The following is a 27,985-nucleotide window of genomic DNA, read 5'->3' as shown; positions in this document are numbered from 1 at the left end:
TTATCTGACCTGACCATGCCAAGCACGGTGAGCTTTTGTCGTCACTTGGCGTCCGTCGTCCGTTTTCGTCTTTGTTGACTTGTTCAAAAATCTTCTCTGAAAATACTGGGCCAAATGTTACCGAACACATGTCCTTTGTGAGGACGTCCGACAGTTTTGGTTAAACTTGGCAACAATTATCATATGAGTTTAAAAGTGCGCTGCATAGCCCTGTCTGCCAACCAAGATAGCCGACATGGCTAAACTTAAACATAGGTATACAATGCAAGTGCTGTCTATTGAAATCCGATATGAATAGCGAAAACCTGATGTGAAAAACATGTTTAGAATGTTGAGCTCTACCTAATCATAATGTTAACTTATCGCCCTTATATGACGATTTTTACCAATTACGATGTTTGCCTACAATATTGAAATATATAATAAATAGATAGAAACTTTTAATAGCAAAAATTACCAGCAAGATAAGATGAATTGTCCGGCGAAATCGTAAGTCGACTCGTTATTAGAGTTTTCGCTCTTAATCATTTTCAGACTCTTTAGTGATTTTGCTAATTGACTTGAAAACTATAAGCGAAAGCTACAAACTTTTAAAACAAAAATGATCAGCAAGACAAGATCTACAAACAAGTCAAAACTTCCGTTGTAGTAAGTGGACTTTTTAAAGTAACAATTGCCCTTAAATGACGATTTTTTTTTTATCCTCCCTTGTATTTTGGGTAAAAACTAAACAAGTTAGAGCACTATTCAAGTCTATAATTTTGGAGAGTTCCCATTGTTTAAGAAGCATATTATTAGTTACATAGTGTGTTAGTGACAATATGATATATACAGGGTCAGTAAATTCCATATGGGGTGAGAGCGGATCATCATCATCATTAGGTCACTAGCACATTATATAACGAATTTATCTTACCGACTATCTTTATTTGTTGAATTTAGACTATAAAGTTGTCTTATTTGCTATCAAACCATATCTTCTTATTTCTGTATTCAAGTGTTCAAGTGTTCAATTTTAAGAACCTTCTTCAATTGGTCTGCACTAAAAAAAAAACTAATGTAAACGATAAATATCTATTATCAACAACCGTGATACAGAACTTTTAATACTTTTAAATAATCAAACAGTGCCTAAGTCGTAAATCCACTACTCACCGTGTATTGAAATAAGCCCAGCCTCCCATCAACCTAAAATGGAATATACACGGTCTCCACGAGGTCGCTTTTAACCAATCATATTTCTAGAAATGTATAGGAGGTAAGATAAAAGATAAGATAAGATAAGAATTTTATTAATCTAATCAAGAACCCATAAAGGGCATCATTTTACAACACAATATGATTGAATTTGGAAAAAGCAAAACAGAAAACTAATACCATACTATAACGACCCTCTATAACGTTATGGACAGGATCAGAGCCTAACACAACATGTGTCTTATATAACTGTTGTATTAAATCTTATAACAATAAAATATTATTTCATATATTTTGTTAACATCTGGATCTTATTTCTAACCCTTTAATAATGTTATTTCCTCCTTTACTAAGTCAGTCTTGAGGTTGAAATAATTTTCTAATTTACTATTACCTTGTGATAAGGTTTCAGATCTTTTGACCAACCAAAATGTTTTAAAACTGTTACAAAGTTTACATTTTACAAATTTAATTAATCAAGTTAATGAGCTTTGTATCGAAATTTTGTATATCAAGTGATTGAAGTACATATCTCATAGATGAATACCAACAATTAATGTTTCCTGCATCTAAAATTTTATTACAAACATTATCATAAGCATCATAAAGTAACCCTTCGTCCAATTTGTTAAGCCTGTGTACATATTTTACCATAGATATAATGACAGAAAAATATAAAGGAAATCTTGCAACCTATATAGACCTATATGAATGACACGTGCTCGTTATAGCCTCTCTGTGGTGGATCCAGAACTTTCTGTAAAACAGCCCGCTGACTGGCCTAAGGGGGGCCTCTCCAGTCACGCTTCAGTGATTCACTAATCAACCAAATCCCCCCAGCCCCCTGTATCCGCCTTTGCCTCTTGCCAATTTTTTTCCTTTTAGCTCTTATGTATTTCCAAAAGTGTTTGCTTTTTTTCTTTGATATCTATAGCTCCATATTGGCCGGCAACATAACTGTTGTGTGATTTCGTTAGTACAGTCATTATAGATTTTCGTAGTTCTTTCCATTTCAACCCTAGGCTTAAATTCCGTCCATATACATATTTTCCGCCGTTTAGCAACACCCGTTATAAATCAAATATGAGAATTGAGTCAAATCGGTGAACATGTATTTGACAGCCAATGCCCCTTTGAAGGGGCACTAGCTACGAGATATATATAAAATATTTTAAATATGATTTTTTTTAATCATGCATTTATGAAAGTGAAATAGTGAAAAACCAATTCGCTTTTAGCAGTCAGTATGGTTAAATTTGGTCAAAATAAGCTAAGAAGCAAAGATAATAAATTTTTCACTTGCAATTCGAATAATTCGACGTCATTGAAACCGTATTATGTGACATTATACGTGTTCAATTATTAAAAGGAAAAGAATGTCAACATCGAAAGTGAAACAAAGATAAATCATTTGACCTTGAGCACTTGAATATGACGGAAAATACCAAGACAAATATTTCGTATAATCCTTGGAATCACAGAGAGATTGACATGAGACATCAAATATTGTACATGTATGCAGAGACATATAATACATAATGTATTATATGTCTCTGATGTATGTATATTTTGGCTTTAATATTGATTCATGTACAAGGTTTTTGTATCGGAAATAAACAAATTTATTCTAAAACCAGTTGTTGGCATGCTTCTCATATATTTTATGATGGTATAATACTAAACCACTTAGGGGAGGGATTGCACTTGATATTCATATGATGAAGACATAATCTTTCCATCAGTTTTAATTGAGGTCTGGAGCTGGCATTCCAGTAACTGCTTAATTTATGTATCATTGAGACATGTCATTTTGTTTAGTTTCTTTTGTAACTTATTCTGACATCGGACTCAGCATTCTTTATAACTGAGTTTTACTGTGCGTATTGTTGTGTGCTTGTTTTTTTTCTACATTGGCTAGATGTATAGGGGAGGGTTGAGATCTCAAAAAAACATTTTTATGCCTGTTCCAAGTCAGAAGCCTCTGGCCTTTGTTTGTCTTGTATGATTTTTAATTTTAGTTTCTTGTGTATATTTCAGAGTTTAGTATGACGTCCATTATCACTGAACTTAAGTATACATATAAAAAGAAGATGTGGTATGATTGCCAATGAGACAACTATCCACAAAAGACCAAAATGACACAGACATTAACTGTTTGTAGGGACCAGCTAAAACAGGCCTCCGGGTGTAGGGGTTTCTCGATGCAATGAAGACCTATAGGTGGCCTTCGGCTGTTGTGTGCTCGTTGGTCGGGTTGTTGTCTCTTTGACACATTCCCCTTTTCAATTCTCAATTTTATATATATGCCTCTGGGTTGACTTCATTCTGACCATACAATTTATTCAATCTTGTTTTCCTACTCATTTGCTTTTTAAAGTTTCTAAAATAAATTTTAAGATATGTTATAAACTTAAAAACTTGCTACAAATAAAATGTGTGCGTATTCAATAAAAAAGATGTTAAACTTAGAGATGTACTTAGGTGAGGTTTTGGAATTTATGACAAATGTTCGGACTCCTTGGTGTTTTTCCATACAATACAATGTAAAATATTTTGCCCCATAACACCCATTTATTTTTTCACATAAGACTAAACAGCTCATGAAAGGTCATTTACCAAAATTTTAGAAGATTCTTAATTTTCTTTCTTTTGTTTTGAGACCCAATAATACCAATGCAAATATAAGGTAAAAGTCAGAGTCAGCCTTTTCCCGCCATATTTTAATTCTCAAATATCTCGAAAAGGAGGTCCATGACCTATCAATATTTTTAGCTTATGTTTATCCTTAATTGATGCTCTACCAGCTTATAGTATCAATTTTAACTTCTTAATTCATTAATTTTCACCTAACCTCACCTAAGTACATCCTTAACTCCAAAACATATAAATGAGCCAAACTAAAATAAAATCATACAAGACTAACAAAGGACAGAGGCTTGTGACAGGTGTAAACATGCGGCGGAGTTAAACTTGTTTTGTGAGATCATCTCAACCCTCCCCTATACCTCTAGCCAATGAAGCATAAAAAACACACAAGTCGGTGTTCAATGTCAGAAAAGGTAACAAATGAAACTTAAGCAAAATGACAATGATACAGAAATTAACAAGGGACTATTAGGAGTAACTGACATGCCAGCTTTAGGTCTCAATCAAACTGATTGAAAGATTGTCTCCATCGCTTGAAAACCAAGCACAATCCCTCTTGTTACAATTTGCATTTGGGGTTTAGCCTTTTTAACTGATTTTTATAGTTTGCTCTTATGTGGCATGTACTGTTAATACACCAATGTCCAGGTTAAGGGGATGGTTGAAAGCTCGCAAAGATGTTTAAACCCCACCACATCCTTTTGTGTTTATCCCAAGTCAGTAGCCTATATTTACATATTGTTGTTGTTGGTTCATGTATGTAATATATGTTTTTCGAAATGTTAATGGTTTTATTATAAATAAACATGTGTCTGTTCTATATAATTAATTTTTCAAAGGACATTTTTTTTTTAAAAGGACACTGATTTTCAAATTGTACTAGTCAATGTAACCAATGATGTAAACTTATAAGTTTTATAAAAATCTGGCAAGGACTGTAAAAGCGAGATCACTAACAATAAAAGACCAACGGATATACTGATGTAAGGACATTAGGTAATTCTATGTCCCCCACCACATTCAATAATCATTATTGTCATGGCCAATAAGTAGAACTTTAACCTGATTTTAAACAGAATGGAAAACATAATGCTTTTCATATGTTCTAAGGTTAGCATAAATTAAATTCTGAAAAATATTTCTTATAAATTTATTGTTCAATATCTGTACATAACAAAACAATCGTCATGGGAACAGATCAAAACATATACACTAAGAAACAGACATCTAATCTTTATGTAAACAGAAATAGTTTCACAGATAAATATTTATAACTACCATTAAATAAATAATACCAAGGCATCATTAATTTGATTTTATATTTTTTGGAGTTTAGACAGCTTTAAAACAAATTTAGAAATTATTTTTGTAGTAAGTACAAATCAAGCAAGGTATTTTGTTACTATTGTTAATTCCTTTCTTTGTTTTTGCATGATTAAAAATTAAATGTGTTAGTAAGGCATTTTTGACATACTTGCCAGATTAAGTGTGATAAAAATGTCAACGATTGAAAAAGATTTGTTTCACTATGCTTGTACATGTAACCAGATTGACAGTCATGCTTGGTTTCACTATGCTTGTACATGTAGCCAGCTTGACAGTCATGCTTGGTTTCACTATGCTTGTACATGTAACCAGCTTGACAGTCATGCTTGGAGAAACAATTATTCAACAGTTGCACCATTAGCATCTCTCTTATTTCAACTAATGTAAATTCAGAAATTATTGTGTGCATTTATTATAGCGATTTTGTTATTTTAGACCAAAATGCATTTTTTGTTTTTGCGTCAATGCCAAAATCGTGTTTCATTCTTATAAAAAATTTCGAAATGTGGGTTTAAATTATTGGGATTATAACCCTGTTGCATTTTCGCAATAATATCTGAATTTAAAGTATCAAAGATCTTTAACTCAAGAACACCAAATCTTTAAAAATATTAACAAATTTTACAAGAGGTATCTTTTACTGGTTGTAATGTGACTAAAATTAAATTGGGTTGCCAGAAAGAAATCTCAAGAGATATTAAAATTTTTTATTTTAACAAATAAATTCTTTCAACTTTTAACATCTTTCTAAAAATATTTATGGACACAATTCATACTGTGATTTTTTTTATCAATTAAAGTCCATTAACTTTAGCATGTTTATAACAGAGAAGGAGTACAAAGAATCATTTTTGAAACCAGAATTTATCTATTCAAAACTTTAGTAAGGCCTTGTGGTCAGAAAACTTTTTTTCTGTACTCACACTCAAATTAAACCAATCAAAATGCTGGATTTGGTATTTTGAGCACAATTTTGTTTTTTTCAAGTACTGTGTAGAGTTTTATGGCCTAGAGCCAAGACTAAACAAGTTACTTTATCTTTATAAATCTGACCACAAGTTTTTAATCCCAACACATTTACATACCAAATAACAATATTGAAAAATATAATGAACAATAAAGAAAAATGTACAGATAGTAAGAACAAAATGTGAACACAATATCAAATATTGCATCTAGATAGATAATAAATAAATAATATATATATAAACTTCATTAGATGAAATCCCTCTTTAAGATGTTTTGAAAAACCAAGGACTGTCTCAAAGTGTCATAGTATCTTTAATTGGCTGTAAAGATTTAGAGTTAAATCATAATGTGACAATTTATTTGTTAAGTTGATGAATAGAGATTTGACCAAAAAGTAAAAATAACTAACCCTATAAAGTGTTACAGTTATGTACTTTGAGATGGTCCCTGACCAAGACTAAAGAGAAAATACTTGAATCCCAAGAGGAAACTCAGTGGTATGTTATACTTACTTCCCACGACTTCAAATGTACAAGATACGCAGAAAAACACAATGATAAACATATAACAATTACATAATTACCCAAAATAGGGAAAAATTACTGACCACTCATAATTTAATATCTAGAAAAATAAACATACTGACAAAACACACACACACATCGAAAGTTACACAGGCATTCCAATTTCTATGAGCACTACAAAACATTCACACAGATCTCTAAAAATATTTATCATTCTTACATCTGTATCAGGCATACAGAGATAACATGGTGTAACCATTTAAAGTGAGTACAAATAAATTATGTAATGTCTGAAAGTGTAAGCATATAGTTTTCATCAAAACAAAAGAAGAAAGATACCCTACAGAACAATGCTTGTACAGTATTTCACATAAGTAATTGTTTGTTCACATTTATTTGGATGATCACAGGTGAAAGTGATGACAGAGAACAAGTTCCATCTATACAACAGAATACACAATTTCATTCCCTTGTGTCAAATGTTTAACAAGTGGCAATGACAAACACAAGTCAATTGATACAATTGATCTCTGCCAATGAAAGCCTCTTTTGGAACCTAAGCTGATATTTATTATATACATCTACATTTATTTTATGATTGATCAAAGGTACAATATCAGGATATCTTAAACTAACATAATCATTTCTTTTGATCTGGTCTGTTTCTCAACTTTAAAGAATTATGTGTCATTTTACTATGTATTGAAATAGAACTTTTGTTTCCACCCTCATTTAATGGACAAATTAATCTGGTGGTATTTTAATGAGAACTAACTTTTCATAGATTGAGGAAATTGTCGCAGTCTGGAAAGAAACTGCATACATCAAAGAGATTTACAAACCAAAATTCATTTAAAAATCATCTCACTCAAACACAAAATTGTTTTTAACTGCAAAGATTCATCTCCAGAAAAATCACACAAAACCAAGTATACAATACCTTTATATAGTCACACTTAACAATTGTACATTATACATTTTACAATTAAACTTGTAAGTTGATAGGTAAATTGTACCTTGTGGCAAAATGCCAAAGATGGAATATTATAATATCTAACAGCTGTTTTGCTGGTTATTTTAACAGTGGTGTAATTTTATCATGGTGCTCAAATAAAGTGTTAAAACAAATGATCACATACAGGTTTCTCTTGGTATTTTAATGGACCAAAATTTAATATAGACCATTGCAAAAACACAATATTTGTTTGTTTTAATCTCTGTAAAATTGTTGAGTCTCATCAATTTTTTCAACATTTTTCCTGATGTTAAATATGTGGGTTTTTGATTGAAAGCTTGTAATACATGCTTCATAGCTTAAGATAAGATTTACTTCCCCTGAAAAAAAAATTAAAAAAATTATTGTTCAATTTTGTGAAAAATATATATTTATCTTACTATCAACAGAACAAAAGAGTCCATGTCCCAATGTATTATGTATTGTCTTTAAGATGATCTGTTGTGGAAAAAGGAAAACAATTTCATCAATTTTAGATCCATGCATATGCCGATTTCTATTTTCTGCTAATTGATTTTTAAATTTATTTTTTTTAAGATGTTTCCACAATTACAACATTTTCATTCAACTTTAACAAGATAATCTATACTAATGCTAAGAAAGTCAACAAAGTATTATCAATAGACAAATTCATACTACACTGTATAATGGAAACAATAAATTATACAGGAATATTGATTAACAATGAAAAGAGAGATTTAGCCACCAAAATCAAAAGAACTTGGGTTTTCTTCAGAATTAAAATATATTCCACTTCTTCACCAGTGACTGATGCTTTTCAAAAGTATACAGTAAATGATCCAAAGAAGTATGCAGGAACTGATTAATCATTTTTTTATTATTCATTTAAAGAATGATTTTTAGGAGAGTTAGCTAAAAACGTTTCATATTGTTAGAAAGCATGAATACAGATGACAAAAAAGTTTTTAAAAAATCCAATTATTTTTTTCCAGTTGAAGTTACTTTGGCCATATTTAAAGACATAAGTCCTTTTCTGTATTGACTAAGTGTTTACACTGTTAAAAAAACTTAACAATAATGTCCAAAAACAGATAACAACAAGATGACCAGATAACAATACTAAATTTGAAATATACAACAGTTCTTCTTTATTACAATTACTGTGACTTACAGCTATAGGATGCACCAAATTGATGAGTGTTCGCTTTATATTAAACATAAATACAAAATCTTCAATTGTATGCATGATTTGAAAAAAAAAGAAATATAAGTATGTCTGATATAAACTACAAGAGATTTAGAAAGTGAACGCATTAAGTGATATTTCTGCTTACACTTTATAACAGACTATTACCATATTTGATCGATGTAAGCTTTCTTTTCATAAGTTTTAAAGAATTAGAGTAATTTAAGATAAATATTTTTACATTTTTTTCTACAATTCCATTAAAAATCTGAAAAGGTTGCCAGCTTCATAAAATAAAAACGGTTTTAAAGATAAAGAGTTATAGCTGTAATAGTAAAGACAGAAAAACTAAAAGATCTTAAAGAAGAACTAAGTGACTGACTGACTGACTGTCGTTTATTAGAATATTTGGCATTTCATGCAGGTTACTGATATTAAACATTTTAATATATATAATGCAGTTTTAAAAAGATCACATTTATCATTAGTATGCCCTATTAGCTTAAGACTTTTCTTGATATGAAAACCTTACAATGCATGTTATATCTTATCATTCTCTATAACTATCATCTATTTGTGACCATATAAATAATAATCACTATATTATCTGAACAAAATGATCCTAGATTTACAGTATAATCTGATGAGGCAAGAACTACAAACAGCCAATAGAAATATTATCCTTACACTCAACATAATGCCTGTCCAACTGGAGCCCTGTTGTTAGTATCAGGAACAGATGTGCACTAACCAATAAGTTGTCTCCCTTGTTAATCTGATCTACAGATGACAAGAACATAAATAATCTCAATCAGTATAAACATTTCTTTTCATCCACATCAAAGTCGAGTACATGAAGTTTTGTTTCTTCAGTGCCATTTCTACTACCAACAGCACAGACAAGTTTAGTGTTACTACATCGAACTCTCCACACGACCCCTCCACTACCTCCACTGTCTAATGCCACAAGATTCCGGATGAAGTCACCAGTTTTTAAGTCCCATATTTTGACTGTTCCATCATCTGAGGATGTGATCACAAACTTTTTGTTGAACTGTAAACAGGTCACAGCACTAGAATGTTTATTGGGTCCTGAAATAAAAATACACAAGGTAAAAGTTTAAATACTAGAATGTTTATTGGGTCCTGAAATAAAAATACACATGGTAAAAGTTTAAATACTAGAATGCATTTTTAGTGAGTTTTGTCATAATTTAAATAAGAATAATCAAACTTCATGTTAATGTTTGTGAAATTCATAAGTGTCAGCTTTTATAGAAATCAGTAAGGTTATACTTTTGTTTCCAAGATTGTGAAATGTTTACTGAGAAGGCAAGCTTCCTGACAGGAAGACTAAATCTAAAAGTCAACCAATTTCTACCAGTTTCACCATTATATCACATTGTCCTGGAGAGAACTTATTTACATAATATGTGTTACCTTGTAAGGTTTGAAGACACTGGCCTGTAGTTATATCCCATACTTTGACAGTAGAATCTTACCTTGTAAGGTTTGAAGACACTGGCCTGTAGTTATATCCCATACTTTGACAGTAGAATCTGCATTACCAGAAACCAGGATATTGTCCTTCAGTTCCAGACCACTGGTCAAGGACTGATGACCAATTAATGTATGTAAACAGTTGCCAGCTTCTACATCCCAAACCCGGATAGATGTGTCCAGAGATCCACTCACAATGTGAATCCCATCAAACTGTAAACATCACATTTAAAATTAAAAATAGTTAACATGTTAATTCCAATTTTGACTTCTTATGTATATAAGGTAAATACTAAAATAAGTTTTCTGTATGTTTGCAAGGTTGAAAGATAGCTAAACATCTAGTGGCAAACATCATGAATATTCATGATGTTTTTATGAGATTTATTTCCAATCCTGATTTTTTTTATACATTAAGGTGGTACCTAACACTATAGGGAAATAACTCTGTAAAATCAGCTAAAGGGGATATTAAGCTTCTCAATGATCAAAATTAATGTGTGTGTCAAACTGCTATATAACCAGTGTAATTTTTCTGATAAAATGGTTGGTTCAAAATTTTTGAAATTTATTTATTTTGGTTAAAGGGTCAAAGTAAATACTTTGTCAAAATTTTATGAAAAGTAAACGAGCCAAATTAATTTAAGTGAAAGTGTTGGGTACCACCTTAAGTTGTTGAATCAAATATTTCAATTAGCTCCTGTTGACCTTATTTATACATGTAGTTACAGCTGTTTGGCGTAATTCATAGAGATGTGGGAATATGCAGAAAGAAGATATCAGTATGACCCTAGAACCCCTAATTCATTCCATTATTACAGTAAAATTCATACCTGTAGCGAGTAAACCCTATTTGTATGTCCCTGAAGTGTATGTAAACATGTTTCTGTTTCTGGATCCCAGACTTTCACCATGTAATCATAGGCTCCACTGACCACCCTCCGTCCATCATACTGAACACATCTCACTGCTGCCACATGTCCCATCAATACATGTAAACAAGCACCACTATCAATATCCCATACCCGTAATGTAGCATCTCGTGATCCACTCACCACCCTGAAAATAAAAGACAAAACAATATGACTGCCATCAGAAAAATTCAGGAATGGTTGAACGTAAAAAATATAAGCATTGAATTAACCTTATATTTGTAGTGTTTCTACTATAAATATAGCTTAACTTGTTATACTCGAAATGTTTAATGGTGATATATAATACATTCTATTTGCTTGAAAAAACTTATCACTTTTCTATTCTAATGTAAACAAACAGCAGAGAAAATCAAAACAAAACAAGTCTACACAGGTAAGTTTATCCCAGCTGCATCTAAAAATGTAGTATAGATGACTAAGAATATTCTTGAACAGTCAAACAGCAAATTTAATAAACAACCAGATGCTCCGCAGGGCATAGCTTTATACGACCGCAGAGGTTGAACCCTGAACGGTTGGGGCAAGTATGGACACAACATTCAAGCTGGATTCAGCTCTAAATTTGGATTGTGATTAAATAGTTGACACAGCATAGGTTTCTGACACAGAATGAATGTGTTCTAATGAACTTAAAATTTTTGTTTTCTCTTAGAGCAATTCACTATGCTGTTGAATATTAATCCTCTCAAAACAAGAATGTGTCCTCAGTACACGAATGCCCCACTCGCACTATCATTTTCCATGTTCAGTGGACCGTAAAATTGGGGTAAAAACTCTAATTTGGCATTAAAATTAGAAAGATCATATCATAGGGGACATGTGTACTAAGTTTGAAGTCGATTGGACTTAAACTTCATCAAAAACTACCTTGACCAAAAACTTTAACCTGAAGCGGGACAGACGGACGGATGAACGGACGGACGAACGAACGGACAGATGGACGGACGGACGGACGCACAGACCAGAAAACATAATGCCCCTCTACTATCGTAGGTGGGGCATAAAAATGTTTGAAGAAATTTTCTTTTTTATTTATGAAATTTCAAATGAGAAAAATTGAACCCAATTTTTTTAATCACATCCCCCTTTCCCTTATTCCAAAACTAATCTCAATTAAAATTTCTAATGGAGTTTGCAACAATAACTACTCATTTAAATACATCATAAAATATTAAGATGTAAAAAAAACTGCTTGTTATCACTGAATGTTATTTATTATAATTTATCAGTTGGTAGTAAAAAGTGAATATACATTGTATATTGTATATAACAAAGATTTAAGTTGATTCTGGACAAAGAAAGATAACTCCAATTAAAAAAAAATCTTGCTATTGCACAATATTTTGCAATTAGATATTTCTTGCTTACTATTCTGGACAAAGAAAGATAACTCTAATTAAAAAAAAATTTGCTATTTCACAATATTGTGCAATTAGATATTTCTTGCCATTGCGCAATACTGTGCAATTGAAAAGACTTGCTATTGCACAACACTTAATATAATAATTTTAGATCCTGATTTGGACCAACTTGAAAACTGGGCCCATAATAAAAAATCTAAGTACATTTTTGGATTCAGCATATCAAAGAACCCCAAGATTTCAATTTTTGTTGAAATCAGACTAAGTTTAATTTTGGACCCTTTGGACTTTAGTGTAGACCAATTTGAAAACAGGACCAAAAATGAAGAATCTACATACACAGTTAGATTTGGTATATCAAAGAACCCCATTTATTCAATTTTTGATGAAATCAAACAAAGTTTAATTTTGGACCCCGATTTGGACCAACTTGAAAACTGGGCCAATAATCAAGAATCTAAGTACATTTTTAGATTCAGCATATCAAAGAACCTAACTGATTCATTTTTTGTCAAAATCAAACTAAGTTTAATTTTGGACCCTTTGGACCTTAATGTAGACCAATTTGAAAACGGGACCAAAAGTTAAGAATCTACAAACACAGTCATGACAGTTAGATTCGACATATCAAAAAACCCCAATTATTCAATTTTGATGAAATCAAACAAAGTTTAATTTTGGACCCTTTGGGCCCCTTATTCTGTTGGGACCAAAACTCCCAAAATCAATACCAACCTTCCTTTTATGGTCATAAACCTTGTGTTTAAATTTCATAGATTTCTATTTACTTATACTAACGTTATGGTGCGAAAACCAAGAAAAATGCTTATTTGGGTCCCTTTTTGGCCCCTAATTCCTAAACTGTTGGGACCTAAACTCCCAAAATCAATACCAACCTTCCTTTTGTAGTCATTAACATTGTGTTTAAATTTTATTTGATTTCTATTTACTTAAACTAAAGTTATTGTGCGAAAACCAAGAATAATGCTTATTTGGGCCCTTTTTTGGCCCCTAATTCCTAAACTGTTGAAACCTAAACTCCCAAAATCAATCCCAACCGTTCTTTTGTGGTCATAAACCTTGTGTCAAAATTTCATAGATTTCTATTAACTTAAACTAAAGTTATAGTGCGAAAACCAAGAAAATGCTTATTTGGGCCCTTTTTGGCCCCTAATTCCTAAAATGTTGGGACCAAAACTCCCAAAATCAATACCAACCTTCCTTTTGTGGTCATAAACCTTGTGTTAAAATTTCATAGATTTCCATTCACTTTTACTAAAGTTAGAGTGCGAAAACTAAAAGTATTCGGACGCCGGACGACGACGACGACGCAGACGCCAACGTGATAGCAATATACGACGAAAAATTTTTCAAATTTTGCGGTCGTATAAAAACAACCTAACACTTTAAAACTGTGGATTCATTGTTATTCATGGGATACTAATTTTTGTGGATTTTATTAGAACATGTTAACCATGAATTCAGATGTTCAACAAAGTACATATTACCTATAATAGAAAAACGAAGGATATGGGGTTATATTCTATACATATACTTACACATTTTTATGTAAATGCATACATCTTACTGTAGAAGAATGTCCGTACAATGTATGTATACACTGGCCTGTGTCTGCATTCCACACTTTAAGTGTGCGGTCAGTAGAACCACTGATGACCACACTGTTAGACATCTGGGATGACCACACCCCTCCTGTGTGACCAACTAATGTCCTTAAGCACTAAAAAATAGACAAAATAATTCTGAAGTGAAAATTTCTTCTTCATTGAGCATGAGTGATCTAAACAGAATTATCAACATTTTACATTTATAGTGACAATTCTATTTACTTTTAGCTTATATTTTTGTCTGTTAAAGTTACTACCTGGATTACTGCAGCTATCTTAGTTGAAAACTTTTTCTGACTGCTTGCAATTAAACTTTTATATGAGTTGTGCTCATAATTAGGACAACTTATTTTCCTTTTCTTGTAAATGATTATTGATGGAATTTAAATAAGGGCTATTCCAGAAAAAAATGTATGGGGGGTTGGAAGGCACATTACATTAATAATACATGGGTGATGGGTATCAGAGCAACTTTTCACACTATAATGCACTATAATTCTCAATTACAATTGTCTGGGTGGCGAGTGAGGACAAAAACTGCCTTCCAACCCCCCCCATACATTTTTTTTTGGAATAGCCCTAATCTTTTTTTCCAGTTTTCCACGTTTTTTATACAATTTTTAAAGATGCTAACAGATTTTGCACGTACAGTTTCTATAGACTGATTATTCCATTGATTAAAGTTTCTTTGTGAAAGAGTATAAAGATTTTGAGTTGAATTAAACCTCTTTTTATTTAGTTTCCAAGGATGACCTCTCTTACAATTTGTAGACAATTTGAACATATATGCTATTTAATATCATCTATCTAATAAAAAGCTTTACTTTACCTTTCCTGTGATGGCAGACCATACTTTGAGGGTGTTGTCATCTGACCCACTGACAATACGAGTTCCACAAAACTCTAAACAGGTTATCACATGGTCATCATGACCTTTTAACAACTAAAATAGATATGAATATTGATGAAAAGAATTTAAACAATAATTATTTACTGACTTTATTGTTATAAGCGTGGATATAGAGAACAAGTAATTTTTTTAACTCTTCCGTTTTTCTATGTTGATATAACTTTACAGGAGTATAATTAAATATGTGTCCTCCCTGGCTCCTTATTTGTGAATCATGTATTCCCCCTGTTCTACTCTATGGCTGATATCATAAACTCATCATAGATACATATTTTAGCTATTGTATGATAAATGGTCAAAGCATTAACATTTGCCTTTGTTTTAACTTTTCTCATCTTTGTGCATAGTAACAGTAATAAAAACAATAAAACAACAGACTTCCAATATTCCTTGTCATGGCTGTATAGAAAAATATTGTATCTGTTCATTGCAATAACAAACAACAACAAACCCTTTTTTTATCTTTAAAACCTTTTATATATTTTAGAGAAATTTTGGCTAGAGAGCAAATGCAGTGCTATTTCTACTATAATCAATATTTCAATAAGACAAAACAATTGCTTACACATACAATGAAATATAAATGTATGAGTCATACATACCTTTGGACCAGGTATTTCTCCTGTTCTCCAGTTGAGTTCTATTTGATGCTGCCTCATGTACAATGACTTCCAAGGACACCGTGAGGTATGACGTCGTCTGAGTCGATTAATCCCATACACTAAATTATCATCAATACTTTCTTCGCGACATTTCTCTCTCCAGAGTAAATTGTCCTCTGCCAGTACTCGCCAGTATCGACACGTCTGGGCAGCTTTAAGTAAAGATTTTGGCTCCAGGAAAGACAGCACATAAAGGGCAAGCTTAAACAAAAATTAAATACTATTATGAATAAATTGTTAAACTACAACAATAATATAATTAAATATGAATAAACAGGCAATTATAAACAATAATACATTCTTCAATTATTACAAAGGGTTGCTAAAACCAAATTTAAGGGTGTTCCCACCAATAAGATTCATATAGTTTAATTATATTCTGAAATATGCAATATGAAAGGTGTACTGACATAAGTGGTCTCTAAACACATTAACTCCAAATGGAGCTTTTGTTAGTAGAAGTTAACTCTGAACCGCCGGTTAAATCTGAACCGCTGGTTACCATATCTATATAAATAGGGTGCAAGCATTAATCCACCATTCTGCCTCTGATGAAGGTCCTTTTTGGACTGAAACCAGTCAGGCTATGAAACATCACCAGGCGCTGTTAATTATGTGTACTGGCATATATACTATATTTTTATGCTATTATATTCTGAAAAATGAGCTAATTTAGCACATTTTTTAATAATAATGAATTATTTTAATTTTTAATTTCCTTATTTGTATAGTAGACTTTAACAAATCAGATATTTAAATTCAAGGGCTGATCCAGAATAACATGTATACGAGTATAAACAAAACATGGTTTTGATAGAATTATCACAAATATTCCTCCCTTACATATTCTCATTTCCAATATTCATATACTAATAAGTGACAAAAAAATCATTCAATTTTATTATTCCAAGAATCTATAAGTATTCAGACAATATGAAAGTTTTTGAAAACACACTATATCATACCAAATTTCAGGAAGCTCTGATTTGTAGTTTTGGATGTTATAAAAACCTCATGTGACGATTGGAGGGAAAGAATGACCAGCTGATGGATAGACTGCGGTAAAACTGTTTAACTCCTCTTTCGTTTGATGTGTTAGAGCTTTTGATTATGCCATTTGATTAGGACTTATATCTTGAAATTGACTATGAGGGTCGGTTGAAAATAAAACTTTACCACAAAAGAGTTGATTTCAGTTTCCCAATTGTGACCTTTTCATTTTTTAAACCAAGAGTTCCATATTGTGAAGTTGAAATCATCACTTTGTAAATTTTATGGATGCCATCACAAGTTGGTTGACTGTAATGGAATATCCATTATGCAGATGATATCGGATATGTTCCTTATGTCGTAATTACAATCCCGTTTCCCTTCTCACAAATGTGACCTACCGAATTGGACTATTTACCAGCTTTGTAAAATGAGCAACATGACGGTGCCACATGTGGAGCAGAATTTGCTGACCCTTTTGGAGCACCTGCATTAACACCCAGTTTTTGGTGGGGTTCGTGTTGTTGTTGTACCCCTATTTGTGACATTTTGTTCACACATTGTTGTCGATTTAATGAAATTTGATGCGACTGTGGTACAGGTGGGAGGTTTAGGTCTATAAAACTAGGTTCAATCCACCATTTTCTACATTTGAAAATGCCTGTACCAAGTCAGGAATATGACAGTTGTTGCCCATTCGTTTGATGTGTTTTATCATTTGATTTTTGCCATTTCAATAGGGATTTTCCGTTTTGAGTTTTCCTTGGAGTTCAGTAATTTGTTGATTTTACTTTTTAGAATGAGGGTATAATGAATTTCTCAAACAGTTTTAAACATACTTCTTTTGGCAAAAGTGATATAAAATCTCTCTGGAACTGAGGTTCAATGACCTGCATCATGTGACGAACTTGTGTGGGATCACAGAATGTAATCAACTCATCCAGAGCCATCAACCTCTCAGCATTACCCCAATTCTGTAAATGACAATAACAATTTAATACATCTATGACAATTTGATGGTCCGATATGACAGAACAAAGAAAATCTTAAATATTGATAATCAACAAACTTAAAATCATATAATCATCAGTATAATCTGCTTAAAATGTTGTTTTTTGTCGAGCCTTCGACTTTAGTCGAAAAAGCGAGACTAAGCAATCCTACATTCCGTCGTCGTCGGTGTCGTCGTCGGCGTCCACAAATATTCACTCTGTGGTTAAAGTTTTTAAAATTTGAATAACTTTCTTAAACTATACTGGATTTCTACCAAACTTGGACAGAAGCTTGTTTATGATCATAAGATAGTATCCAGAAGTAAATTTTGTAAAAAAATAAATCCATTTTTTCCGTATTTTACTTTTAAATGGACTTAGATTTTCTGCCAGGAAACAACACATTCATGCACTCTGTGGTTAAATTAAAAAAAAAAAATAATAACTTAATTTCTTATACTATTTTAAATTTGTACCAAACTTGGACAGAAGCTTGTTTATGATCAAAAGCTAGTATCTAGAAGGAAATTTTGTTAATATTTTGTACCTGTGTATCTGTATTTTACTTATAAATGGACTTAGTTTTTCTTCCAGTTAACATTACATACAGTCTGCAGTTAAAGTTTTTAAAACATTTATTAGATTCATAAACTATCCTGGATTTTTACCAAACTTGGACAGAAGCTTCTTACAATCAAAAGATAGTATCAAGAGGAATATTTTTATTGATTTTTTTCCTCATTTTTGTTAAGCCTGCGATTTACAGCAAAAGTAGGCGAGACACAAAACAAACTGATATCAAGATACTTTTTACTTATTAATATTTCTGATGACCCTGAGGAGATTGTTATTGTAGGTTTGCAAAGTTTTCACAAGAGAATATATCTTCTAACACATGTTGAGTACTTTATTTAATCAACCACATAATTCGTAAAACATACCATCATGTAGTTTTAGTGAAGAAGATTTTATAATTCAAAATTGCCAAATTAGAATCAAAGATGGCCTCTGGTGGCCATGTTTTTTCATCTGACTGAAAAGAAATGAGTTTGTTTTTTTTAAAGGATAAGGTTAACTGTGGATTCATTATTTTTTGTGGAATATAAATTTTCATGGAATTTGTGTTTGAAGGGGAACCTCAAATCTAAATGCTCAAGAAAGTATACATTTTTTATAGACTTGCATACAGAATTAGACAGAACTCTTTTTTCTGCAATCTGCCTAAATTAGTACCCATGAAGATAAATGAATCCACAGTAGTACAAATGAGTTCATCTTCAGATTGAAGCTTTACACCAGAAACTGAAATACCTGAAATATTTGCAGCCATTCCGCTAATTTGTCTGGAGGATGCTCTTTGGAGGGAATCCTCATTCGTTGTGTAGCAATTAAATTCTGTCGTGATGACTTTTGTAAGTTCACAAAGGTACTGAAAATATATATAGATAAAAATTAGTAAAATATTAAGGATTTATTTCATCGTGGTATTCTCAATTTTCACAATTGACCACTGCGCTAAGATCATCAACATTTAAACTTTTAAAACTTGTTAATGTTTTGACCCACAATTCAGTTACAAGTACCAAACACCTTGAAAATCCTATTTGCATATATTTCACACAAAATTTCTTTGCAAGTCCCCAAATTTCAATTTTTGTCTTCTTTTCACATAAATTTCATTTCATATAGATTTCGCTAGGTAAACTTATCATGTTAATTGCCGACATGGATCAATTGAAATACCACTTAAGCATTGTTTTATCTCGTAGTTAACAGCATTCTCCATGCAGTTTAAAATATTTTCTTAGATGTCTAACAGCATTCTCCATGCATTTTAAAATGTTTTCTTAGATGTCTAACAGCCATGGAATGGAATACTTACAGAACAAATAGCATAAAATTTTGTTGTCATAAATCTTTTAAAATCTATAACGAATACCCCAATATAAAATATGTATATATAGATTCTACCACTGCATCAAGTGTGATACGCTTTTATCCACTCGAGACAGTTAAATTTTCAAATTTAAAACGCGAGGCTTGCCCGAGCGTTTTAAATATTTAAAATTTAATTGTCAAGAGTGGATAAATATCATATTACACGAGATTTGGTGGTAGAATCAGTTTCTCTAATGATTTTTATGCAGTATGCAGGCAAACTTATTCCTTCTTCTGTAAAGATGTGTTCCTTTTATGTGACATCATCAGGCATGGTCGCCTTTTTTCATGACGTCACAATAGGAAATTTAGAAGAAAAGCAAGACAATTTGACGTCATAATCGAATTTCGACGAATGAATAGCTGAGATCAAACGAACCACACTTTGATTAAATAAAAATAATCAACAGGTTAGGAAAACGATAAATCGGCTAAGAATTAGAGAAATTTCAATACACTATTACCAACAAAATATTCCTTACAAATTCACTTGTTACCTTTGATAATCACCATCTCGACAGAATTTTTTCCCAGGAGACGAGTCAGGCTCTTCCTTTACCACATGACCTTTTCTTTTCATCTGAAAAAAGATGCCATTATCGTCAATTTGTGGAAAATTTCTATTTAACAAAATGAAACATTTAAATTGGTGACTCTTTTGAAAGAAGATAAAAATAACTATTTTCTATTGTAAACTTATATTTAAGTAAAATCAAATATGTATACATAAAATATTATATTTGTATTTGATAAGATGATTTCCTTTCTTTTTAGCCTGTGCTTTTTTGTAAATTACTATGTGCCTTACGTTGCTATCAAAATTGTTTGTGTTAAGATAACACATGTGACCAGACTTGAACTAGTTTGCACCGTTAACATTAATGTATGAAAAGCTACGATTTTGTAATTCACACTACTGCTATATATTCTTAATACTCTTCTGTCTCTTCATCTGACTTCTTAGTTGTATTTATAAGTATCAGTACACTTATTACCCATTATATTTGAGTATAGATTATATCAGCATTCAAGTTTTGTTTTCCTTTCTGATGGTTCTTTTACAGAAAATTAAGCCCAAATCATTAATTAATCTGTGAATTAAAACATATCTTATTTATGAGAATTTTAAACTATATTGTCACACACAAATAATTGAAGGCACTTAATGAGATACTATTGGTGGTGGTCTTTGAAGAAAGATAGTTTGAACAGAAATTATCATCTAATAAGGGAGGATAAAACAATGACAAATTCAAGTTCCGTAACAGCCCTAAGATAAGATGGTTTACAGACAATAATTTGTAAGATGCTAACCACATGGCTACTGAAGAGTCCATTGACTGGTATAGGAATCCTAGATTTATGTTGAGCATTAGACCTGTCTTCTTCACGGAACATAACCTCATCGCCAGACTCTTCCTCTGACATGTGACCTTCGTGGGATACAATACTGTTACCATCATCAACATGTTCCCCTGTTGATTTGAACAGTGCTCGTTGATTGTGTCTGATAGATCTGGCTGATAACCCACTAGATGATGGCTGTTCCTTACAAACATTATCTTTTACTTTAGGTGTCCTGAAAAAATAAGTTGAATAATCATACATCATATTTAATGAACAAAACATAAAAATACCATTTTTTTTTTAAAACATGCATTTTTTACATGGCATGCAAGTTTATTTATAATACATGGCACATTCCTTTTGAACTAAAAATTTGAAAAAAAAGCCCAACAACTGAAAGTTTCATTTTTTTTTTAAATGTTCAAAATAAAAGTAAGAAACTTTTATTGAATTATTTTCAAATACATACAATGTTATGTAAACTGACAAATATTTCACTCATACCTGCCAAACCTACCATTTTTAGTGGGAAGCTCTTGCACAAAATCATGAATTGAAGCGATAAAGTATACTTTTTAAATGTTATTGGTTCTTTGTAGATGAATATGTTAACAGGTTATATATCTAGCTTCAAAATGTTGTATGTTGTTAGTGCAAAATCTCCCTCTTTGAAAGTTTCAGAGGTATGATTTTACTTGTCTAGTTGCCAAGAAGCTGTGTGTTTTTTTATTCATAAAAAAAATAATATACATGCATTGTCAGAAAATATAAAATGTAAAATTTGTACTTGTTATGAGACAGTTAAAAATACAACCCATGCTTTTCCTCCAGTTTCAAAAGCTTATCCAATTATAGATTTAGTATTTTGTACAATGTAGTATACTGTATTTAAGTATATAAATTACCTGACAGCTTTGCGTTTGCGGTTACTACATGTCAACTGAGTACGACTTTGTTCCACAATACAATCCCCAACTCCTGGGACACTACTCAAATCCTTTACGGTTGAGAAACCTCCAAATGACTGCAATAAATTATATGGCAAATCTTTAAAAATGTACTGTGCCAAATAGGTTACTTTGAAATATACAAATTAATAGAATTGTAAATTAATTCAGCTGAAAAAATTTCAGAAAAAGGTATCAAAATTCAGGTTACTCAAATTCCAAAGCTGTTGTTCTTAGACTCATTCCAATCTTAAAATTCTTTGATCTGTTTTAAAACCTATGATTTGCACTTGTTGCTTGTCCCCTTTCTCTCAATCTACAAGTATGTATGTATGTTAAGTTTCATTTGTTTTGAATCTATAAGCTAGAAAGCAAAGAGCCTAAAGTTTGATGTGCCGATTTGCATACATGTATGTAAACAATGGGGCCTGTTGTAGTTTGCAATGTGTTTTGATATTTGATCATTATTGAAGGTCATACAATGACCATTTGTTGCTTCCTTTGACGTCATTTGGTTTGACTGTCACAGGTGGAGTTTTTTTCATTGGCAATCCTACATGTACCACATCTTTTTATATAGACAGTTTTATATAACTTAAAGCCAATTAAAGTGCATACCTATTTGAATTTGTAGTAAAATTACAAATGAAACAAATTTGTAAAATGTAAACAACTGTAAGACACTGTTAGGCCCTCAACAATGAGTAAAACAAAAACTGTATAACTGTATAGTGCCCAGGCTTGACAATATGTAAATACTTTTAATGTCCACTTTTCAAGAAATTTAAAATAATGACCATGAGAAAAACTGACCTTTCTGTATTTGATGATAGCTTTTGCTTTTCTTAAACCAATACCATTTACTTTTTCAAAGTCTTCTACACTAGCCTTGTTGATATCTATTTTCTTGCTTGCCATTATCACAGCCAATCATCTTTATTTTCTACAAAACATTATCAATATCATGAATGTAAAGTTAGGTCGTCAGCATGTAATACATAATTTGTAATCATAAATACGATGTCGGAAAAACAAGCACATATTGTAGATAATTAAAGCACCAGATCATATTTGTACCTTACATGCTTTTTTGAGGGAAATTGTGATGTCATGGTGCATTCTCAATAGCACTAAAACCCATGATACAAGATACATTTGTACATCACTTTAAGGCCAGTCGTGTCAATGTTTTTATCAATTTCAAAGGATTACACCAAAAAATGTCATCAAAAATGTTATCTTGTGTGAATTCTGTTATTGTTTCATGACCTGTTAAAAGTTTCCTCATTTACTTGTACCCTATCTCTTCTTTATTCACATAACTGACCTCCTGAACACTGTAACACTTTCTGTAAGGCTGTTTGCTAGCAACTGTATACTGTATAGAACCATCAAAATAGAAAAAAGACCACAAACTTACAACTACAAGAAGATTGATAAACAACTGGGGAATGCGATTTCAATTATTTAATGGAAAAAAATGTTACATTGTTATATATGCTTTAAAAACAAAAGCTAGAGATTTTATATGTTAAATGGACACATTCTCCAACAACTCACACCTACATTTTTGTAGGAGAACAAATATCAGAAGATCTGAAGTAAAGCACACACAAAAAGTCATAATAACTGTTGCAAATAAGGCAAATTCAACCCTAAGTTTTCTGAGAAGGAACCTAAGGTACATTTACATGTACTGTCCGCATGAATGGTAAGAACTGGTACAAGGGCTGTATAGCCAGTCAAGGTCGTTAAAAACTTTCATTTGTTTGGTAAGAAAACTGCTAACATTTCACAAGTACACTCAACAATGGAAGATGCAGCAACAGCATAGCATGAACAGCCACAAACAAGCTAGAAAGGTTCACAACAGGCCAGGGTTTCCGCTGGCGGTCGCCATTTTCGCAATTTGCGAAAAAATAATAATTGTGGCGATAAAATTTCGTCATTTGCGAAAGAATTTGGCGAAAGAAATATATATAACGATTTATTTTCCTCCATCTTGTTTATTTACTTTTTTCGAGTTTCTCGGACTTTACCCGATCAGACAATACCCGGAATTCACCTTGACCTCATTAAGATTTGGAAAGAAAATCAATAATCAGCTGATTACATTTTATAGCTATCGACAACAAAGGACTAATTAATAAAGGTGTTGATTGAATTGTTTGACAAATTGGTATGGTTAAATGGCTTCCGCAAAATGTCACATACATAATTTATTTACCACTTTGCGACACACGTGTTTGAAGCAAACTTTTGACGTCTCCTCTCCTTTTAAAGATAGTTTAGAAAGGAAACCGGTTGTGACGAAAAAATGTTAAAAAGCAAGAAAAATCTCCGATTTAAAACTTTAATTACCCTTTGACTTTAATATAGGTAATTGGTTAGGGAGACTACTTTTAAGTCTCAACTGTTTAAAATACAATGAATATTTTTCCCTTTTACATGTGAGTTAAAAAAAATATGTTGTTTAAAAGTAAATGTTAAGTGTTTATTTATTAAAATGTGAACTCTAAAATAAGTTTGAGAGAATAATCATAGACACAATGGGGCAGGAGGGGAGGGGGTAGAAAAACAGGTAAACTTTAAACGAAAAATATATTTATGTTACTTGGCGAAAAAAATAATAAAGTGGTGAAAAATATATTGTTTCAGCGAAAGAGGTGGCGAAAAAAATAATTGACCCAGGGGAAACCCTGCAACAGGCTATTATATAATAACTTAAGACAAGAAAAGATGGATGCATAACAAAATCCTTGTCAAACTTACAAATTACAAAAACTACAGCATACATTTAGATGCACATACAAAAAGCTTATATTTGGGTACACAGTGGTTGAGGGGCAGGTTCCTGCTATTGATCCAGACTAAAACTAACAAGAATGTGTCCCAAGTACACAGATGCCCCACTCGCACTATCATTTTCCATGTTCCAAGGACTTTGAAATTGGGTAAATATATAATTTGGTATTAAAATTAGAAAGATTATACTATAGGGAACATGTGTACTAAGTTTCAAGTTGATTGGACTTCAGCTTCATCAAAAACTTTAACCTGAAGCGGGACGAACGAACGGACGGATGAACGAACAAACAGAGCCACAGATCAGAAAACATAATGCCCCTCTACTATTGTAGGTGGGGCATAAAAATTAGCTAGATAAAACCATGTATCATATGTACCAACTCTCTTTGTGTCCACAAATTATAATCAACTAGTACCATCTAGAACTAGTTGTGCGCACAACAAGCATTGACAAGTGCAAGTCTTTTTAAGAGCATTTAATCTGCCCACACAAACTGACACCTACAACTCATTGTATAAAAGCCAGTACTTGTTATTATGACCTGAACATGTACAGATATTTCTTTCAGTCATGACTTTTCTTTTTTTTTCTTTGTCCTTAAATGTAAGTTGATTTTCCCATTGGTATATTTCTCCCCCCTACATGTAGATTAGCAGGATTAGAAAGATAGGCTTTAAGTTAGGAGGAATTAAATAAATGGGTAGAGACTGTGGTTAACGTAAAGGTTATTAAACCATCACCGTATGGTGTCTTGTTTTCTTTGAAGTTCAACAACGAATCAATACCTTCAAAAAGGCAACCTTACTTATTGTATTTCATGTAGTTAGTACACTCGACTGTCTGTGTAATACAATATAAAACATTGCTTAAAACAAATCATAATTTGATTTCTGATCATCTTAGTTTTCCCTAGATTAAGTTGATAACCACGCGATCAATGTCAAGAAAAATATCTAAAATCGAACAAAAAAGGGTCGTGGCCGCGTAACATTAATCAGCTGTTTGATTGCCATGCAAATCCGACAGAGAAACTGGATCTAGCAAAGAAACGTGAAACTATATGCTTTAATATTGATACTGTGGCATAGCAAGGCCGTTGTCCTACCTGAAATGGGGGCGATTTGTAGTGTTTACGTAGGAGAACTTTATCCGTTCCATCGCCATATTTATTTATCGATGATAGACGGAGAGTGACGAAAATAGCCGAATCTGAAAATAGATCTAAAAACCAAAAAAGAACTTGACAACGTACCTACTCGAACACTTGATATATATGTCAGTGTACACGAATTTAGAGGTACTATACAAATCTTTGATGTTCAGTTGTAAATATTGTGGCAAGCAAATAATTAATAAGAATAATAAAAAATATTACATCTTCACTTTTTTTCAGTAAATCATGAACTTGTGACATACGTTAGCAATAAAGATATTATATACTTAATAAAAAATACAAATAAATATGTTGTAGAGTAGGCATGGTCAACAAAACACAGGCATAAGATAAGCTCTACAGCCATAGTGTCTGTGTCTACAGCGCTTTTAAATTACATGAAGGATTTGTATATCCTTGATTACATATATAAGACGCAACAGAAAGAAAGCAAAACGTTATTAGGGAGCTACCATTTGATTTTTAGGGGGGGGGGGGGGGGGGGGGCTAGGATGAAATTTGAAAAAAATAGGCAGGACAGGAGTTTTGAGTAAAAAAAAAAGGCAGGAAGAGACACTGGCAAAAAAAAAAAAGTCAGGACGACAATTTAGGTAAAAAAAAAGTCAGGATAAACTAAAAAAAAAAGGCAGGACCGAACAGAGTGAAAAATAAAAAGGCAGGACAGAGATTACAGCTAAAAAAAAATGCAGGACAAAATTTTTCATCCTAGCCCCCCCCCATAAAAATCAAATGGTAGCTCCCTTAATGAGATAATTAAATAAAGATAAAATATTTTTATATTCCAATTAAAGGGACCATGAAGAGCAAAGTAATTTATAAAAATGATTTTTATAATTGACACAATAATGTTGATATAAATCATATATAAATATGAATGTAACCATCTCAATTCTTAGATGTTAAACCACAGCCAGATCAGAGCCACACACATATTAGGGGAAAAAAGGCATAACAATTATATCTATTATTAATTTGAAACGAACACATAAGCAATATAGCCTTCTATGATGTATATAATTTAACTTTATTTAAGTTTTCCTTTTTAACTATTTTGGTGTTTTAAACAATTTTTTTACATAATATATTTGACATAAATATAGATATATATATAATTTATAAACTTTATTGAAAAGCACTTTACGCCCATATGGGCCAATGGGTTTGTTACATTGATGTACGTGCCTGTTTCTATTCCCACCGAGTTCATGCATCTCAGTGTGAACACAGCTTGTAAATAGCCAACGAGAAGAGTTTTATTACATTGATGTAAAATGAAATAAGAAGATGTGGTACGAGTGCCATTGAGACAACTCTCCATCCAAGTCTTTCAAAATGTGTAAAAAGTATAACTAGTATAGGTCAAAGTACGGCTTTCAACACGGAGCCTTGACTCACACCGAACAGCAAGCTATATAGGACCATAGAATGGCTAGTTTAAAACAATTCAAACAGAAAAACCAAGGGTCTACTCTATATAAAAATTAAAAATGAGAAACAAGAAACAATCACGAACCACATTAACAAAAGACAACCACTGAACAGATTCTTGAAGTTCAACTGGTGCAAACGAATGCAGCAGGTTTAAACGTTTAAACAGACACCAAACTTCACCCTAACCCGAAATATTAGTGTAACAGAACAACATAGAAAGACACACTATAAAATATCAATTGAAAGGGTTTGACTCAAACAAAAAGACTTATTAACAAAAAAACAAGTAAACATACTCATGCCTGCTACTCTAGCTCATATTTCCATTTAATTAAGGTCAGTTTGGACACAGCCTTAGTCACAGAGTTAGTTTTTGTACATGCCTGTTACTCTTTCTTATATTTCCATTGAGTTAGTGAGTGTGAACACATCATAGTCATAAGGTTAGTTTCGTTTCTATGATGTACATGCCCGTTAGTCTTGAAAATATCTCCATTAAGTTGAGCTCAAAGTGAACACAGCTATAGTCAAGGCGTT

The 27,985-nt window shown here is 32.0% G+C and overlaps 1 protein-coding gene across 1 annotated transcript; it reads right to left on the bottom strand.

Annotated features, from left to right (window-relative positions):
• Positions 1-4,977: 4,977 nt before the first annotated feature.
• On the bottom strand, positions 4,978-26,042 carry LOC143042496 (F-box/WD repeat-containing protein 7-like). Its single transcript, XM_076214814.1, has 13 exons — positions 25,949-26,042; positions 22,848-22,977; positions 21,993-22,111; positions 21,055-21,319; positions 20,238-20,320; positions 19,114-19,231; positions 17,650-17,784; positions 15,761-16,021; positions 15,078-15,191; positions 14,180-14,361; positions 11,158-11,383; positions 10,327-10,537; positions 4,978-9,916 (listed from the first exon to the last, which is right to left on the bottom strand). Exons 2-13 carry the CDS (start codon positions 22,950-22,952, stop codon positions 9,636-9,638), a joined length of 2,100 nt encoding a protein of 699 aa, XP_076070929.1. The 5' UTR covers positions 22,953-22,977; positions 25,949-26,042; the 3' UTR covers positions 4,978-9,635.
• Between the last annotated feature and the right edge of the window lie 1,943 nt (positions 26,043-27,985).

The sequence above is a fragment of the Mytilus galloprovincialis genome, chromosome 8, assembly GCF_965363235.1.
Source record: "Mytilus galloprovincialis chromosome 8, xbMytGall1.hap1.1, whole genome shotgun sequence".
In the NCBI taxonomy this organism is placed as follows: domain Eukaryota; kingdom Metazoa; phylum Mollusca; class Bivalvia; order Mytilida; family Mytilidae; genus Mytilus; species Mytilus galloprovincialis.
This window is presented reverse-complemented; position numbering and strand designations above follow the sequence as displayed.